This window comes from Schistocerca nitens, chromosome 11 (genome assembly GCF_023898315.1).
Source record: "Schistocerca nitens isolate TAMUIC-IGC-003100 chromosome 11, iqSchNite1.1, whole genome shotgun sequence".
In the NCBI taxonomy this organism is placed as follows: domain Eukaryota; kingdom Metazoa; phylum Arthropoda; class Insecta; order Orthoptera; family Acrididae; genus Schistocerca; species Schistocerca nitens.
Window position 1 is genome coordinate 65,781,090 of NC_064624.1, and position 17,392 is coordinate 65,798,481.

At 38.8% G+C, this 17,392-nt stretch overlaps 1 protein-coding gene across 2 annotated transcripts in view; it reads right to left on the reverse strand.

Annotated features, from left to right (window-relative positions):
• LOC126212942 (uncharacterized) overlaps positions 1-17,392 on the reverse strand; it is a 485,086-nt gene that overhangs the window by 100,046 nt on the left and 367,648 nt on the right. For both annotated transcript variants that reach the window (XM_049940460.1, XM_049940459.1), the window contains exons 19-20: positions 6,815-7,004; positions 102-413 (exon numbers count right to left, since the gene is read on the reverse strand). In XM_049940460.1, the coding sequence (XP_049796417.1) occupies positions 102-413; positions 6,815-7,004 (502 nt within the window). The remainder of the gene's footprint in view (positions 1-101; positions 414-6,814; positions 7,005-17,392) is intronic.

Consider the following 17,392-nt stretch of genomic DNA (forward strand, 5'->3'; position numbering starts at 1 on the left):
ATACATTTTGGTCATGACGTATTACTTCACTCATTCATTACCACTGCTACTACTTCAATACTACCACTCTCCTAATTACTCTTAAGCAATAGTCCACTCACCTGTGCTGGTGGTACAGAATGGAATTATCAGCAGATCTGAGAGACCAGTTCCGCCCGAGGTCACAACGCTAACGTAGGCCTCGTAGCAGTGGCTGGGCGTGAGGCCTGAGAAGTTGACACTCTGGATGTTTTCGGGAACTGTCCCCTGTCGCATAACGTCTGCCGTGCTATTCTCGACGAGCGAATAAGAGTAGCCGTAAATATAGCCATTAAGAGCAGAGCAGTCTTCAGGGGGCTTCCAACTTATCGAAACGCTTGTATTCGTTACGGCAAGTATCGGGTTTTCAGCAGCAGATGGTTTCACACGCGGTGCTGAAACAGGCGAAGAACTGAAAACAACATCGCTCAGACAACCAGTGAAAATTAGTACTGCATTCTACAAAGGTAGTGTAGCTTATAATGAAGTGCTGCTTAAGCATTCGACACATGTTTTAAGGGGACCTGGACCTGAAATGACTGAAATTTTCGAAAACATTTTTTTGTCACCATCTGAAAGACAATTTTATCCAGTTTCAAAACATGTATTTTTTAAATCTACATTTCAGTTGTTGATTTGGTCTTAACCGCTCCTTGAACAAATGTCTGCAAACCAGCCACACTCATGCGACAGGCAAGGAATATCTCCATAAACATTTCTTGCCAGCCACTGTCACGGAAACAATAAAGCCAACATACAGGGACCTTGCAGACACAAAATCACTTAGTAAATGTCTACATGGCCGTACACAAAACCTCAATGACAGTTTCAACAGCTGCGTGTGGCAACGAGTATCAAAAACAGTGTTTGTTGGATGGACAGTACTCAAAGTAGGTGTGACGGATGCGGTCATCTGTTTCAATGATGGTGTAATCAGCAGGACAAAAGTAGTGGACAAATTACGCATCCAGCTGGGAAATAATCCAATAGCTGCTCTGACTACCATAGATCGCCAGTGAGTAGTTGCAGCTGAAAGGACTGTGGAAGCCACCACTAAGGAGTCCAGAGTAAGCAAAAGGCTCCTGAAGAAGTCTACAGAGGATAAATAAGCAGCTGGCGAGCAAGATTATGCTTCTGGAATGTTCTGAAATAGGCATACGATGAGTCAAAACCGTAGTGAACATTCTTTTCTCATTTCCTCGTAACTACATTTTCAGAACATTAGGTACATATAACTTCATAGTGATTTTATGCATGTTCACCAAATTTCTCTCAAGTAAAGACTTGGATATTACCTTTGAATTATGCCTAATATATCGCAGAATGTTTGTCACTCTGTATATAATTTTAGCGGTATCTTTTTGACAAAATAGTAATGTGATATAATAAGGGTTTTTATAATTCCTCAGATACACTCCAGACTACAAAACGAGAGGCATAATGTGTTCCTATGAATGTGGACAGCAGCCCGCCACAGTTTGAATGCTATTAGACTGATGATGGACCAAAAAATGGTACCAGAGTGGGAACGTGTATTATAAAAGGATGTGTTAGGCCAAATACTGTAATTCTTAAACTATAACAGATATTTCAATAAGTTCCCCTTTACAGCTTGAGTTAACTTCATTCATTTTTCGAAAAAAAAAAAACACAACTTCTTCCGCGTTGTAGACCAAGAGTAATGTGCACTGAGAACGGGATAAAGAAATGCACCTCGTTCGCGTCCAGGTCCCCTTAAGTGTATTCACTTTCAACGAAACCTATCTCAGGAAAATTTTAACAAATAAATGCGGTAGCAAACCTTTCATCACCTGTGACCTGAAAGAAAACATTTCAGAAAAAATTATGTGTGCAGTAAACCCACCAAAAGTAATCATCTTTTCTGTGAAAATTTTTTCAGTAATTTGGGGCAACTTAGAGAACGTTCTTTCGCTCTTAAGTGGAAAAAAGCTTAGGTAAAACGTAGCACTGTAAATGTGATTTTTTTATGTTACACTGAGGAAAAACTCTTTTTAATCTTCCAATGTTAGGTAAACAATAGGCTACAGGGTGTTGCTAGGAGAGCGTGCAACAATTTAACAGGACACTGAGGATCCTCTACTGAACAATTTGAGATAGGTAACCTGGGATCGGAGAAGGCAGCTTAAGGAGATGTGGAAGTAGACTTGTCTACCGCTTTGTCAACCATTACTGTTTTCCAGATTAATTTCAACCAACATGCGTACACGTTTACACGTACTGTACTGTTTATTTACATGTATGTTCTTTATTTCCTGCAAGAAAACAAGGAGGACGAGCCTCTATATCTTTTATCTGGTCCCATGAATGGCAACCTGTACAGGTTCGTGCAGAGTTCCACCTGAGTGGTTGGAGAACGTACGGTTGGTGGTCCGTGGGAGGATGCGGACACAACATGACGGCGTACCGCCTCACTTCAGTGTGGATGTCCGCAACCATCTCAGTGCAGGAGGTCGTATTCCATGGCCGGCGAGGTCACCTGACCTGAATACCGCTGATTGTTTCCTATTGGGATGAGACCCCAGTGAAAACAGGGGTGGAATTAGTTCCAGAATTTGTAGATGTGATTCGAAACACCCCAGGGATATTTGTCAGTGTGCGTCAGAAACTTGTTCGCCGATGTCATGCTTGAATTGAGGTTGACGGCCATCAGTTTCTGCACACAAGACAAATGATATGTTCATTGTGTCAATGATGGTATCTCCAATTAACTGTGACAAATGTAAATAAAAAAATTCACAGTAATGTGGTTTTAGCTCCTTAAGCTGGCTTCTCTGACCGCAGATTCTCTACCTCATATTGTTCTCTTACACAAACACCCCGTATATTTGTCATTTTAAAGTGACAAGTATTCTTACTGCAGAATACATTCAGTTTCCTTTAATAAATATTCTTAATGATTTCCGCATTATTTAAGGGCAGTAGGAACGTCCTTTCCCGACAATATTAAATTTAGTGACTTGGCTTCCCTGTACTTCAGGAACCTCTGTAGCCATTGACGTGAAACTTTTACAGGACATTAAACTGTATGTTCTGAGTCTACGCAACTACAACAATTGCTTTTCAGCCATTGCTTTCGGAAGTACAATTTTTATTACACGGTTAAAATTTTGTGGACTTTTTTGTTTGTTAACCTAAATAATTTTAATTATACATAACATTATGTTCTTCTTTTAGTTCAGTAGACTCAGGATATATCTGCTATTACTCCCTCAAAATTTGAATATTCTACTCGATATGGTTTCTAAGATTTAGGGAAAAATGCAACACAAAATGTAAATCTTCAGGAATGGCTTAGAAAGTTTCAAAAGACTGTCTCACTTAATATATGCTTTATCTATTTATTTTTAGTCACTCAGAAGCACCATGCAGAATACTGTTTATCATTCTCTTGATCTTTTTCTAAGTTTCTTCTTCCGTTCTTCTTTATGGACTCCTCAGTGGCGAACTGTGCTGCATATTCTGCTTTATCAATGCGAACCTTATCCATCCGTTCAAGTTCTCTGATGCAGTTTGCTCCAGGATTAATTCCCATATGCTGTACCACTTTCATCCTACCAATGATGCCATCATTAAAAGCAATAACAGCATCACTGACCCCCCACTTTAGTGTCTTCATTCCACGGTATCTGGAGCAAGACTATGACAGAGAGTTCTGTAACGCACAACGTTAATTCAAGAACTACTTCACACCGACACTTCACGTATACTGTGAGTGGAGCTCTGATTATTGAACTCAAGAACATTTTCAGGGCACTATAGTCTTGTCCCTGCCACCCTGACACGTACACCTTGACGCACATTACTCAACAGACTCCTTCTTCATTTGATTTATGGACCACGATGAATAAACGAAAAAACGAACGATTCGAATATTACGCCCAGCATGAGCAATTATGATAGCTTATAAAATGTTGTCAGCAGACATCGTATAATCAGCGATAGCTGACTGCAGATACACTGAAGCGCCAAAGAAACTGGTACAGGCATGTGTATTCAAATATAGAGACGTGTAAACAGGCAGAATACGGCACTGCGGTCGGCAACGCCTATATAAGCCAACAAGTGTCTGGCGCTGTTGTCAGATCGGTTACTGCTCCTGCAATGGGTGGTTATCAGGATTTAAGTGACTGAACATGGCGTTATAGTCGACGCTCGAGTGATGGGACACAGCGTCTCCGAGGTAGCGGTGAAGTGGGGAATTTTCCTGTACGACCATTTCACGAGTGTACCGTGAATATCAGGAATCCGATAACACATCAAATCTCCTAAATCGCTGCGGCCGGAAATAGATCCTGCAACGACGACAGAAGAGAATCATCCCACGTGACAAAGTGCAACCCTTCCACAATTTGTTGCAGATTTCAATGCTGGACCATCAACAAATGTCAGCATGTGAACCATACGACGAAACATCATCGATATGAGCTATCGGAACCGAAGTCCCACTTGTATACCCTTGATGTCTGCACGACACAAATCATTTCGCCTCGCCTGTGCCTGTCAACACCGACGTTGGACTGTTGATGACTGGAAACATGTTGCCAGATCGGACGAGTCTTGTTTCAAATACGGGTATGTAGACAACCGCATGAATCCATGGACCCGGCATGTCAGCAGGGGACTTTGAATCCGGTAGAGGATCTGTAATGATGTGGGGCATGTGAAGTTGGAGTGATATGGGACTCCTGATACGTCTAGATACGACCCTGACAGGTGACACGTATGTAAGCATCCTGTCCGGTCATCCGCATCCATTCATGTCCATTGTGCAATCCGACGGACTTCGGCAATTCCAGCAGTATAATACGACACCCCACTCGTCCAGAATTGCTACAGCGTGGCACTAGGAATACTATTAGGAGTTTAAACACTTCCGCTTTCCAGCAAACACCCCAGATTAGATCATTATTGGGCATATCTGGGCTGCCTTGCAACGTGCTGTTCAGAAGAGATCTCCACCCCTCGTACTGTTACGGATTTTTGGACAGCCCTGTAGGATTCATGGTGTCAGTTCCCTCTGGCGCTACTTCAGACATTAGTCTAGTCGTGTTGCGGCACTTCTGCGCGCTGATGGGTGTTCTACCCGACATAAGGCAGCTGTATCAGTGTCTTCGGCTTTTCAGTGTAACTCAAAGCTAGAAATAATAAACTCAAGAGAAAGTCCAAAAAATAGTAGAAAACTGAATAATAAGAAAATATATAATCCTCTTATATTGACTTAGTGTTGAAGAATTTTTTAAAATTTTATCTCTGCGTGTTGAGTGATGTTGCACCACTATCGAGTTCAAAAAACTGTAAAAGCCTTGAGATGACCCTTTCTATGATCTGGCCAAAATTTCATGCTGTTTCGTGTCTCTTCTAGTGCAGGAAACGACATTTCTGACCAATGAACTGGGGTACACTGTAGAAGTAAAACCAAACTAATCTACTGCATAAACATGCCACGTGTTTCGCTTCTGCTACAATCGTCCACAGTCTGGTCTGTGCACAGAATAAAGGTGTATTTCGAAGCTGACTGACATTTGCATTTTGACGTGGGGTGAAATGTCCTGCTTGTGACATATATCAGTCAGTTATACAAGAGTCACGTACGTATTGTACTGGTGAGGAAGGAAAGCGCTGTCGATGATTTTGCTCCAAGGTGTTCAACAGTTGGATAGGGGTGTGTTTGGGGATGCGGAGGATATAATATTGCAAAATGCACTTTACTAGTGGTGTTCAAAAATTCGCTTCTTTCTTCACTACAGGGTGGTACCTAAACCACCCTTGAAACAATGGGAATGAAACAATTTACTGGAAACAGCATGACAAACAAAGAATTTAAACCACACAGCAGTTGCTATGACTGCACGATTTCCGATCACTTTCAACAACGTAATATCAGAACAGTCTAAACCTGTGGCTTTCTAGAATTGCAGTAATTACTACAAATACATGAGACTTCTGCATTGTGTTCCATCTTCCATGAATGCAAGTATCTCCATTTCCTCCCTCCTAGCCCCATTCCAGCGTCTGTGGACAACAATGAGTCTGTCCACTTCGATTTTTCATATTCCTTTTTCTGTTCCCCTGATTAATCACAAAGCTTGTAGACCATACATTGTGTGGCAGGTATATGGGCATATATTTGTATTGATGACTGAGGACAGTGCGCTAAGCCACGTTACATCAGTATTTTCGTCACTGGCATACTAATCGTTATAGCTATTACACGTCGTCTGTTTTGTGTTTGGGTAGTAGCTCCAACTATATGTGGCAAGAGCAATCCATTAATGCTCATTCTTCCCTAGACAACAGGTCAGGCGTTCAAGCCTGGACAGTTGGACGCTAAACGGATAGTCTATAGTGACAGGAGTAGTCCACTTCATAGTGCAGCTGCGATCATGCAGAAAGCGTTGGGTCCTAGAGTTTGTTACGTGTTTGTGGGACGACTGTTCGACACAGAGAAAAAACAATCAACACACTCATGTGTGACCATATTAAGGTATCACATACCAAAAATATCAAATATCTGTAGTTATACCCGTTACATGCTGTATATCGTAACATTGAAAGGTTTCCCCTGTCACACTTGTTATAAGTAAATATGTAAATATGTAAATATGCATTACAACTGTCTAATATAATAAAATAAAACACTAATTCTGTATGGTCTGAGAAATGTTATTTAGGAAATACAAAATTTAGAAATTTTCCATTAAAAAGATATTACATTTGATCTCTGACTTTATTTATGACACCATTAACTATACCTAAAATTCAAACCTCTTCATACCTGCATGTGCTGTTGAAGCATTGATCGCATAACTCCACGATGTGGGACCAGCAGGGGACAATGAAGTTATTTCTATTTGGTAAAGAGCATGTGGCTGCAGGCGATCAAGTACAGCTGAAGTTATTGATACGTCAACAACTCCAGATGATGTGGAGCAGTCAATGTCTTCACATGCCAGTAGATACACACACTGAAAACGGTGAATGAAATCTTGTTATGCACCAAATTGTACAGTAAAAGCTTGTTTATACATACTAAACAAATATTATGTTCCTTACAGCTCCATTAATTTTGAACATTACACACTTTATTTTCAACAGAGGTACAATGTGTCATAGCTAGTTTTGAACCTCAGTTTATGTAAAAACGTTGTAGTTTGAGATGAGTGACTGCTGCAGTGAACCTTGAGACCATAGATGTGAGTGACGCCTCTTAACATAAGCAGGGTTGAGAAAATTTCCAGACTTTAACAATAACAGCGGGAGAAAACACTTGCCTGGTACTGGCAGATGATGTAAACCTTAAATCGACATAGAAACTGTTGTATCCATATGAAACTATCCACATCCGTTAGATAGGTACAATTAATCAGGTTTGTTCTTGTTTCGTTCTTCATATTTCATAGAAGCCAACATACAATACTACATTCAGAGAATAAGTGAAGGGACACATTAACAAAACAGAGGCAGCTATTAAAATCTAAATCGCTACACCTTTATTTAGAATAATACTCTAGTATATTATTGTATAGTTTACATGTCTACAAAGAATATATTTCACATACTAATAACAAGAACACTGCTACTGTGAGTTTTGTTTTGATCTGTCCTTGATAGCGTAATATCTTCTTCATCACAATGATAAATGTCATAGAACAAAACTCAGAAATTGCATGAAGAATTTTGTGGTACACAGTATCAATTTGGAACAACAGTATGGTACATTCGGTGGCAGTAGTTGAGTATGGCATCAGATGATGAATAGCGTTATTGTACATGTTCAGTGACAGTCATGAGATGAGTAGCTTGAATCTAGCAGTAGTAACATTTTGATTGATCAAATTAGGCATTACTTGGCGGATGAACCTCAGAAACAGAGAAGAAACGTTAATTTAATTTTATGTGAGGTGATAATGGTTTCGATGGAAGAAAATGTAGTTATTTCTAGAAAATTGAGCAGAAGGCAACACGGAGAGAAGAGACAGGTGGAATGCTGAAAACAATATCTGATGTAAGCAATATCTGGTGACTACTGCAAGACAAGAGATTTTATAAAAGTATTACATTAACCATCACCTTTCATGTTGCAGTTGTATGTGGTCTTTGCTGTTATGCTTTTTGCTGAGCCTGTCATGGGCACATAGTCTATGGCATCTCACTTCACGTAACAGGAACAATGACAGACTGCAGCCTCTGACTTCAGACTTTGTGTGACTCCTAGCAAACTGCATGTTTGGAAGTTGGTGACTGTCCTGATAATTTTGTCCTTCTACCAAAACCACCTCATGGATTCAATTCAGACAGATCAGAGTCACCTTCTTGCATCAATCAATAGCCCAAATTATACTATATGAACAGTTATCCTAGTTCTTAAATCACAGTTTATATATTGATTATCAGGTTAATTCTACCCAGCTCGACTGTACCTTCACTTCTAGCCTCTTGAAGCTCATGGTCGGGTTCGCCACAATGGAAGATACTTCTTCCATCTACCAACAGTATACCGGTTTTTGGAGCTTTTCGTTTAAGAAAATTGGTACTTCTGATAAACTGAGCAGGAAGAAACAGCGGAAGAAGAGACAAAAGTAATGATGAACATTGGATGTTCAATAGTAAGACATTTATGTAAACAAAACGAGGGTGGGTCCTACATTGAAACTTATGGTACACCTTATGAAATATCTCCATATTTAGATTAGAAGCTTGCAACATTCTCTTCTTTGAGGTATTTAGTTCCTATTTTTTGCCTCCTGTTTTTAATATGTGACTTGACTTGGCACAGAGGGCTGTATCTGATGACATAGTACAGTAGGTTCATTCACAACATTTTGTGATCAGTGGCACCGAATGCATTTAATAAATTTAGTAAAATCCCAACAGTTTTCCTTTAGTGTTAGTAACATCTGTCGGATACTGTATGGGTTCATATACAGGGTGAACGTTAATAAAGCCGACAAACTGTAGGGACGGATTCCTGACTGGAAAAAGAGGAGAAAAGTCCTTTTACATGTGTCCAGAAAGGCACCATTGCCATCGTAGATGGCGCTGACAAATGGCAGTTCCTCTGACCTCGTGCCATGTGTTCCTTTTGTGTTGCAGACTGTGTGATTGACGCAGCGTAATGAAAGGAGCAGACCGGTCCGGTATTCATGTCGGCAACAAGGCGAGATCGAGTTTGTCTACGGCCAACAGATGGAAACGGCCTAGAGGCAGCACAGCTACACCAAAACAAGTACCCTCACAGACATCCACCACATTACACAACATTTAAGGCCCTTTTCGAATGTTTGTGTGTTAATGGGTCCTTTCAGACACCAGATTTGGAGCACTGGCTTCTACAGCATATTGAGATGATTCCTAGTAGAAGCTCCAGGGAAGTGGTCCACCAACATGATGTAAGCCACAGTGTGTACTGCATGACAACCATTAACACCCCTGTCACAGGCAGTCCCATGAAGGCCACTTTGAACATTCTTGTGACAAGGATACGATGCATCTCTGTACTGTGGTTCGGGACGATCTGTTGTCATTTCATGAACACTGTCCATTTCTGGACACATGTTCATAGGATATTTTTAACTCCATTTCCAGTCGGAAATCCGTCCCTACAGTCTGTCGGTTTTAGTAATGTTCACCCTGTATGGTAATATGTGTATATTTATTCTTCCTGAACCCACGGAGAGGATCTGATATAATTGGATTTTTCTCCAAAATAGCAGTCAATACTCGATTGAATAATCTTCAATGAAGTGTACCAAACTGTGTTTAACGAATGATATAGGTCTTCAACTTTGAGCATTCTTTTTCACATTTCTCTTAGTGCAATAATTCTTGCTACTTACAGGAAGAAAATGTACCTGTCATTAGAGATTAATTTAACATATAATATTAGAGTGGTTCTTTACGGAAAACTCAACCATTTCATCAATTTCAGATGATGATCTGTTGCTTGGACTCATTGTGCTTAATGTAATTTCACTATCATTGTTTTTTTATAGAATATGGAGGCTAAGGGAGATTTTATTATACTTTGTGTACTGTCTGAGGTGTTGCTGATATTTTGTAGAAGTTACTTCAAATGGCTCTGAGCACAATGGGACTTAACAGCTGAGGTCATCAGTCCGCTAGACCTTAGAACTACTTAAACCTAACTAACCTAAGGACATCACACACACATCCATGCCTGAGGCAGGATTCGAACCTGCGACCGTAGCGGACACGCAGTTCCAGACTGAAGCGCCTAGAACCGCTCGGCCACACTGGCCGGCTGTAATTACTCTACAGTACTCACATAGTAACTTATCGCATACCATATTACATTCACTTTATTTGAAGATGCTGTTTCGTAGCTGTCATTGACGATTCATTAGAATTGTGTGATATACGTTTTGTGTATTTTTGACAAATTTCTTAATGTACTTCTCTGGGAACATGGTAAGGTTAAACATTTCCATACGAAATGTTAATTTCTGTTCTTATCTGTGACTTCCTTTTAGATTCATTTGATCTGATGTGCTTCTGAGTAAGAAGGAGAGTAATATGGAAATAACGCCAGAATTTATTTAAGAGAGGTCTCAGTATGTAGCCACTATCATCTACATTATATGCTCCCCACTTTGTACTGATTGTAAATGGCTCGAGGTTCTTATATTTTCGCTGAAATTTTTACGATTTTTATATATTTCTTGTTGTATTTTAAATGGAAACGTTTGAAGGTACATTCCTTGGGCATAATTGGTCACTGTATTCTGCATACACAGGATCTATGGACTGCAAAAGACTGTTTGTAAGCATCTTGTCTAAAGTTGTTTTGGAACAGTTTTCCCATATTGTGAGAAATGTTACTGTTGCTTTCAAAATTAGTAAGATCAGTGAAGCAGTAGAGATTCTGTAACTTTCCTTTTGTTTTAATATCATCAATTAACGTAGCCACAGCACATTTTTTAATGTTAACAGTATTTCAAGACATTTCACAAATTTTTTAACGTTGCTACTTGGGGAACGCAAGGAATAATTGTTTTGAAGTCTAAAATTTTGATAGCAGCTAAATCGCAATCTTTTTCTTGATTTAAATATCATAACTGACCGCATTTTCTATATAATACATAGTTTTTTTGTAAATTCGGCATTATTTTCACCTTTATGACTTTCTGTGCAATAACACACAGCTAATGTGTAGGTTGGTTTACTCAGGTAGCTAATTTGCACTGATTTTACTAATTGTTTACTAATGCATATGGCATTTATATGACTCGAGTCATTTCTAAATAACTGCTCAAAATTTGCAAGCTTACTAGCGATCAACTACACACTCTGTTTACATAGATAAAAAATGTTTATCTCTCTTTCTTGATGGAAGTTCATATTAACATTATTGTATAACTGATGCAGTACATTGGTTATCTGTGATAACTCCTTTATGGCATTCTCTTCTGGCATATATCTGACCAGGAAGCAAAATCAATCATAAAAGGTGGAACTTTCTTTATTATTGTGGAACCTCATGTCTTCTCTCATATAAGCCTATGAATTTTATATAACGTTTCGTATACAATTTATGCAGTGTGTGCTAGCTGGAAATGCTGAGTTTCTTTCTATGTCTATTCTACATTGTGGGCTGGGGGTAAATGCTGACAATCTTCTGATTCTTTTACTGCACTGTGGGCTGCTGGCAAACGAAGTGTTTCAAGTACACAGAATTCTAGTTACAAATGGAAACATCATTTTCACATTCCTTGTGTATCATATATTGCCTTCAAATTCTTATTTCTGTTATTGAATTGAGACTTTCTCGGCAAGTTCACTTTCTAAGTAATGCACTTTAACATGATGAGCCCACAAACAGATGCAAATTCTGATGTTCCCAAGAAAGATCACTTGCATTGTTTCTCATGATTTGATTACTTTAGTAACAAGTAACTATTTGCACAATTTTATCGAAGAACGAAACTTGATAACTCTTCCATGCAACATACTTAACCAGACTGACAATCTAAAATTATTTACTGCAGTCCCATGAGGAGACCAAGAATAAACTTGCAAACATTACGCACAATACACAGAAAAAAAAGAGTAAAGATGAATAATTGACTCTCAACATTTCTCTTTAAATATTTTTCTTTCTACTTCCCCAATTAGTTTATAAGTCCCAGGCCTAAACAGTAGCCATATCAGCAAGCTGATGGGAGTTTCTAACATCTCTTAATTTGACAGTATTTTCAATGTGTCACTAAATGAACTTTCCTGCGAATTCTCTATGCTTCTGGCCTCTTGTCACCATACAATGTTCTATATTGGATTTAATCTGTAGAATATGTCTTACGAGTTACTCTGTATTCAACATTTACGTGACAGCCTGTTTGATTCAAGCTTTAAATTCGAAGTCTTCTTGAAGACATAATCTACAACATACATCACTGATCAATGAGGCAGCGACTCAACATTTTGCTTCAGCTGTCAAACTTTTAACAAGGCTTTGCTTTTATGCATACCAGGTAGTGCGTCCCCATTGCATGGTGTGAAATCCATTGGTATTCAGTTCGTATATTTACTGGGGATGTCCCTGCAGTCGCGCTATTCATCTGTGTCCTCGGTGGCTCAGATGGTTAGAGCATCTGCCATGTAAGCAGGAGATGCCGTGCTCGAGTCCCAGTTGGGGCACACATTTTCAGCTGTCCACATCGAGGTAAATCAACAACACCTGTCGGCAGCTGAGGGTTTCAGTTAATCATCATTAATTTATTATTTTGTTTATTATCAGGATCACATTATCCTGAGTCTTCAGACTCTCTATTGCATCAGACAGGATTTTCACTTTGATAATCCAAATATGCCTAGTCAAGCTGTGTTGATCCTCCATCAGATAATATGCCAGACTTTTTACTTCCTCCATTTAGAATCAGCAGGGGCTAGCTGTGTGAAGCTCCATTACAGATTATAACAAACTTTTTAGTTAATATTACTACTAAAAAGTTTTCCAGTGAATCAACATGGATTTATTATGAGTATTCAACGTATTAAGCTATTGAACAGCAAAACTGATATTCAGATGAGATATTATTGGGAGGCACCACAGACTGCCTATAGCTCTTTGATATGGTTTATTGGATTTTGATGGCTCTTCATAAACAACATTTTCTTTATCTGTCACCATTCAGTGTTCTATATTGGTGTTAAAATGTTGACCTCTGACTCTTAGTCTTATATTCGTATATTTAAATTGATTACAAAACCTTTCTATGACATTATTTTAATTTCTATTCGCAGATATGACTGAAATGTGCTGTTAAATGTTATTTCAAATTTTTGCTTCAACTTGTTCAAAACTTCAGTGGTACTGACTGACAATCTCTCAATAACTAATAAACTATCAACAAACAAAAGGCTTCATGGTAATAGATACAACGATCATCAGCATAAGTATTTAAATTTCACAATGTCATCAAAAAATTTGAGACTTTCCCATTTCACAGTTTTGGAGCTTGTCTTATGCCATATGAACTGTTCTTCAGATTGCAAATTCTATTTTTACTGTTCATGAATCTATTAGGTTGATTCATGTAAATTACTATCTGCAGGTAAACGTATAAAAACGTCTTAAAATCAGAAATTCTCGTTTTCGATTTATTTGTGACTGCTAGCCAAAGAACTATTCCAAGTTTTTTATTACATGCCACAGGATTGGAAGTTACTAAACTGTCCAGATTGTCCTCCAGCTCGAAAGATCTTTAAGCTAGGTGGAGTTTGTAATGACTGTCTAGGTTTTGATGCAACATCCAGACACACATTTTACATTCACTGCACACTTAATGAAACTCTTAGATTTCCTACTTCATTACGCATTGTGTTATGACATTTTTTGAGGCATTTGAGGTGGAAATGTCAACAACTTCTCCTACCACAATAAAGCTTGCATTTTTACTGTATTGCACAAGAACCAGTTCATAGCCTTAATACCTGACAGGCATGCTAGTGCTTCATCAATTTAGTTTCAGTGAGGAGAATATATTTCGAGTGACATAATCAGAATGTTCAGTGCGATGTTCCGGAACATCATGGAGAGACTCACCAGACAACTGGTTTCCTTAAGTATGTAGTAATTTGCTCCTTGTTTGTCTCATTAAAATCTTAACTTCAGTGAGTTGGGATTGACCTTGAGTTCTTTTGTGAACTATTTTTTATAAGAGACAACAATGTCTCAGATAAATGGATCCTGAATAAAAGTGTCACAGTCATATCCAACAAACATTAATTTCGTTGACTTATGGTCGACCTTACTTCATATGGAATGTTCAGTCAGTACTTGAAGGCACATTCAAAATTTCTCGAATTAGTAAGACCCATTTTACATGAAAACAAAAGTGCTGTGAGACCTTTCCAAATTCTTGAACTCATTCCATTCCCATTTAGGTAAAGACTGGATAATTCACCGCTTCAGCCAAAAATCCTAATTCACGTCATGGGTATGTATTGCTGATCATGCTGCCTCAATAATTTGGGCTTCGCCCTTTCAAGTTAATTAGTTAGTTAGTCAGTTACGTGTTCTGTGGATCATTTTGCATGATAGACAGTAATGATGTGGAACAAATCATTTGGGGTTACATTCACATCACAAATTAATTTGTATATGTGGTTACATTACGAACATTATTAAGTTATTTGTTTTTTACAAAAAAAAAGGTATATGGATATGAGTCAGTAATTCCTACTCACATTACAGCAATAGAAATTCTTCAACAGAATAGAAAGAGTTGTCAAGGAGAAACTTTCTCAGTTCGTTTTCAATTTTATTTTGCTGTCTATCAGATATTTTATATCACTAGGTAAGTGATAAAAATTTTTGTTGCAACATTACACACCCCTTATTGTCCTAAAGACATCCTTAATGAGGAGTAATGTCTTTTTTCATCTGGTGTTTTAATTATGATCAACATTGTTCCTTTTGAATTGTAGTGAATTATTTACACCAGAAGTCATGAGGGAATAAATATACCTTGAAGTAGCAGTCAGAATGCCCTACTCCTTAAACAGATGTCTACAAGACATTCGAGAATCAGTACTACATATTGTTCTTAAAGCACGTTTTTCCGAAAATACACAGAAGTTGTCAGTTTACTGATATGTGTCTCCACAGGATTTACAATAATTCCAGGTGCAAATATGGCTGATCTAAGTTGTTTTAGTATTTCCAAAATGTGCTTTTCCCAATTTGAATTCTCATCAATATTGACACCTAAGAATATTGAAATTACCACCTTGTTTATTATATCCTCCCATGTGTTACTCTTATCTTTGGTATTGTAACCTCAGACCTGCAAAACGGAATATGTCTTCCCTTTAAAACTGAGGGTGAGACCATTCACAGGAAACCAGTAGATGATATTTTCTTGAACCTGCTTAAACATTTCTTCCATTTCTGTTTGTATTCTTGGATTTATCAAACTACTAGTGTCATCTACAGAAAGAACCAATTCTGCTTATTGTACATTAGATAGAAGATCTGAAACTTCCTGGTAGATTAAAACTGCGTGCCAAACCAAGACTCAAATTCGAGACCTTTGCCTTTTGCAGGTAAGTGCTCTGACCTGTCTGTGAAAGACAGTCTCAGTCTGGTATACAGTTTTAACCTTCCAGGAAGTTTCATATCAGCCCACACACCATTGTGGAGTGAAATTTCATTCTTGAGGAGGAAGATCGTTTACATATTTGTATAACAGTTATGGACCAAAGACTGAACCTTGGGGAACCTCATACGTGATTTCTACCTAGTCAGAAATATGTCCCCAAATTATATTGGTTGAATTACTAAGTACAAACTTCTGCTTTGTCTTTGTTAGATATGACATTAGCATTGGCTGGCTATATCATTAAGCCTATGTTGCTGTTGTTGTGGTCTTCAGACCAAAGACCGGTCTGATGCATCTTTCCATGCTGCTCTATCATGTGCAAGCTTCTCCATCTCCCAGTACCTACTGCCACCTGCATCCTTCTGAATTTACTTAGTGTGTTCATCTCTCGGTCCTCCTGTACGATTTTTACCCTCCATGCTTCACTCCAGTATCAAACTGCTGATCCCTTTGTGCCTCAGAATATGTCCTACCAACCGACCCCTTCTTCTAGTCAAGTTGTGCCATGAATTTCTCTTCTCCCGAATTCTATTCAGTAACTCCTCATTAGTTATGTGATCCACCCATCTAATCTTCATCATTCTTCTGTAGCACCACAATTTGGAAGCTTCTATTCTCTTCTAGTCTAAACTGTTTATCGTCCATGTTTCACTTCCATGCATGGCTACATTCCACACAAATACTTTCAGAAGAGACTTCCTGACAATCTATACTCGATGATAACAAATTTCTTCAGAAACACTTTCTTTGCCATCACCGGTCTACATTAAGCCTATGAATCATCAATTTATCTAGGATAGTATGTGATTCACATAGTCATATTATTGTTGCTAAGGTCCGATACGATTCTAGAATGCATCATCATCTCAAAAATTCAGAAAAATGATGTCATCCTTAATGCTGAGGCATATACATGTTCGTCTTAATGTCAGTAACTCCCCGTTTATCAAGAAGCTTCATAGTGTGAGCATTCTTTGATTTCAGGCTTGCTGTGTCTAATAAATACATAATCATTCCAGGCATTAATAGAATCAGTGACCCGTGGTCTAGGGGTAGCGTCTTTGATTCATAATCAAAACGTCTTCAGTCCCGTGTTCGATCCCTGCCACTGCTTAAATTTTGATAAAAAAAAAGCATTGGCGGCCGAAGACTTCCGGCATAAGAAGTCAGCCTCATTCTGCCAACGGCCTTGTCAAAGAGGGCGGAGGAGTGGATAGAGGTTCAAGGCACTCTCTTGTCCCAGGGGTGGGAATTTGCCCCTAAAGGCGGTAGAATCAGCAATGATCAACGACATGAGGATGCAGAAGGCAATGGAAACTACTGCATTAAAGACATGTAACGTGTATCCACAGGACATGTGGCCCGTAATTGAAGAAGTATCATGATGATCTCTCCATTGGCAAAAGATTCCGGAATAGTCCCCCATTCGGATCTCCGGGAGGGGACTGCCAAGGGGGAGGTTACCATGAGAAAAAGATTGAATAATCAACGAAAGCATAATGTTCTACGAGTCGGGGCGTGGAATGTCAGAAGCTAGAACGTGGTAGGGAAACTAGAAAATCTGAAAAGGGAAATGCAAAGGCTCAATCTAGATACAGTAGGGGTCAGTGAAGTGAAGTGGAAGGAAGAAAAGGATCTCTGGTCAGATGAGTATCGGTTAATATCAACAGCAGCAGCAAATGGTATAACACGTGTAGGATTCTTTATGAATAGGAAGGTAGGGCAGAGGGTGT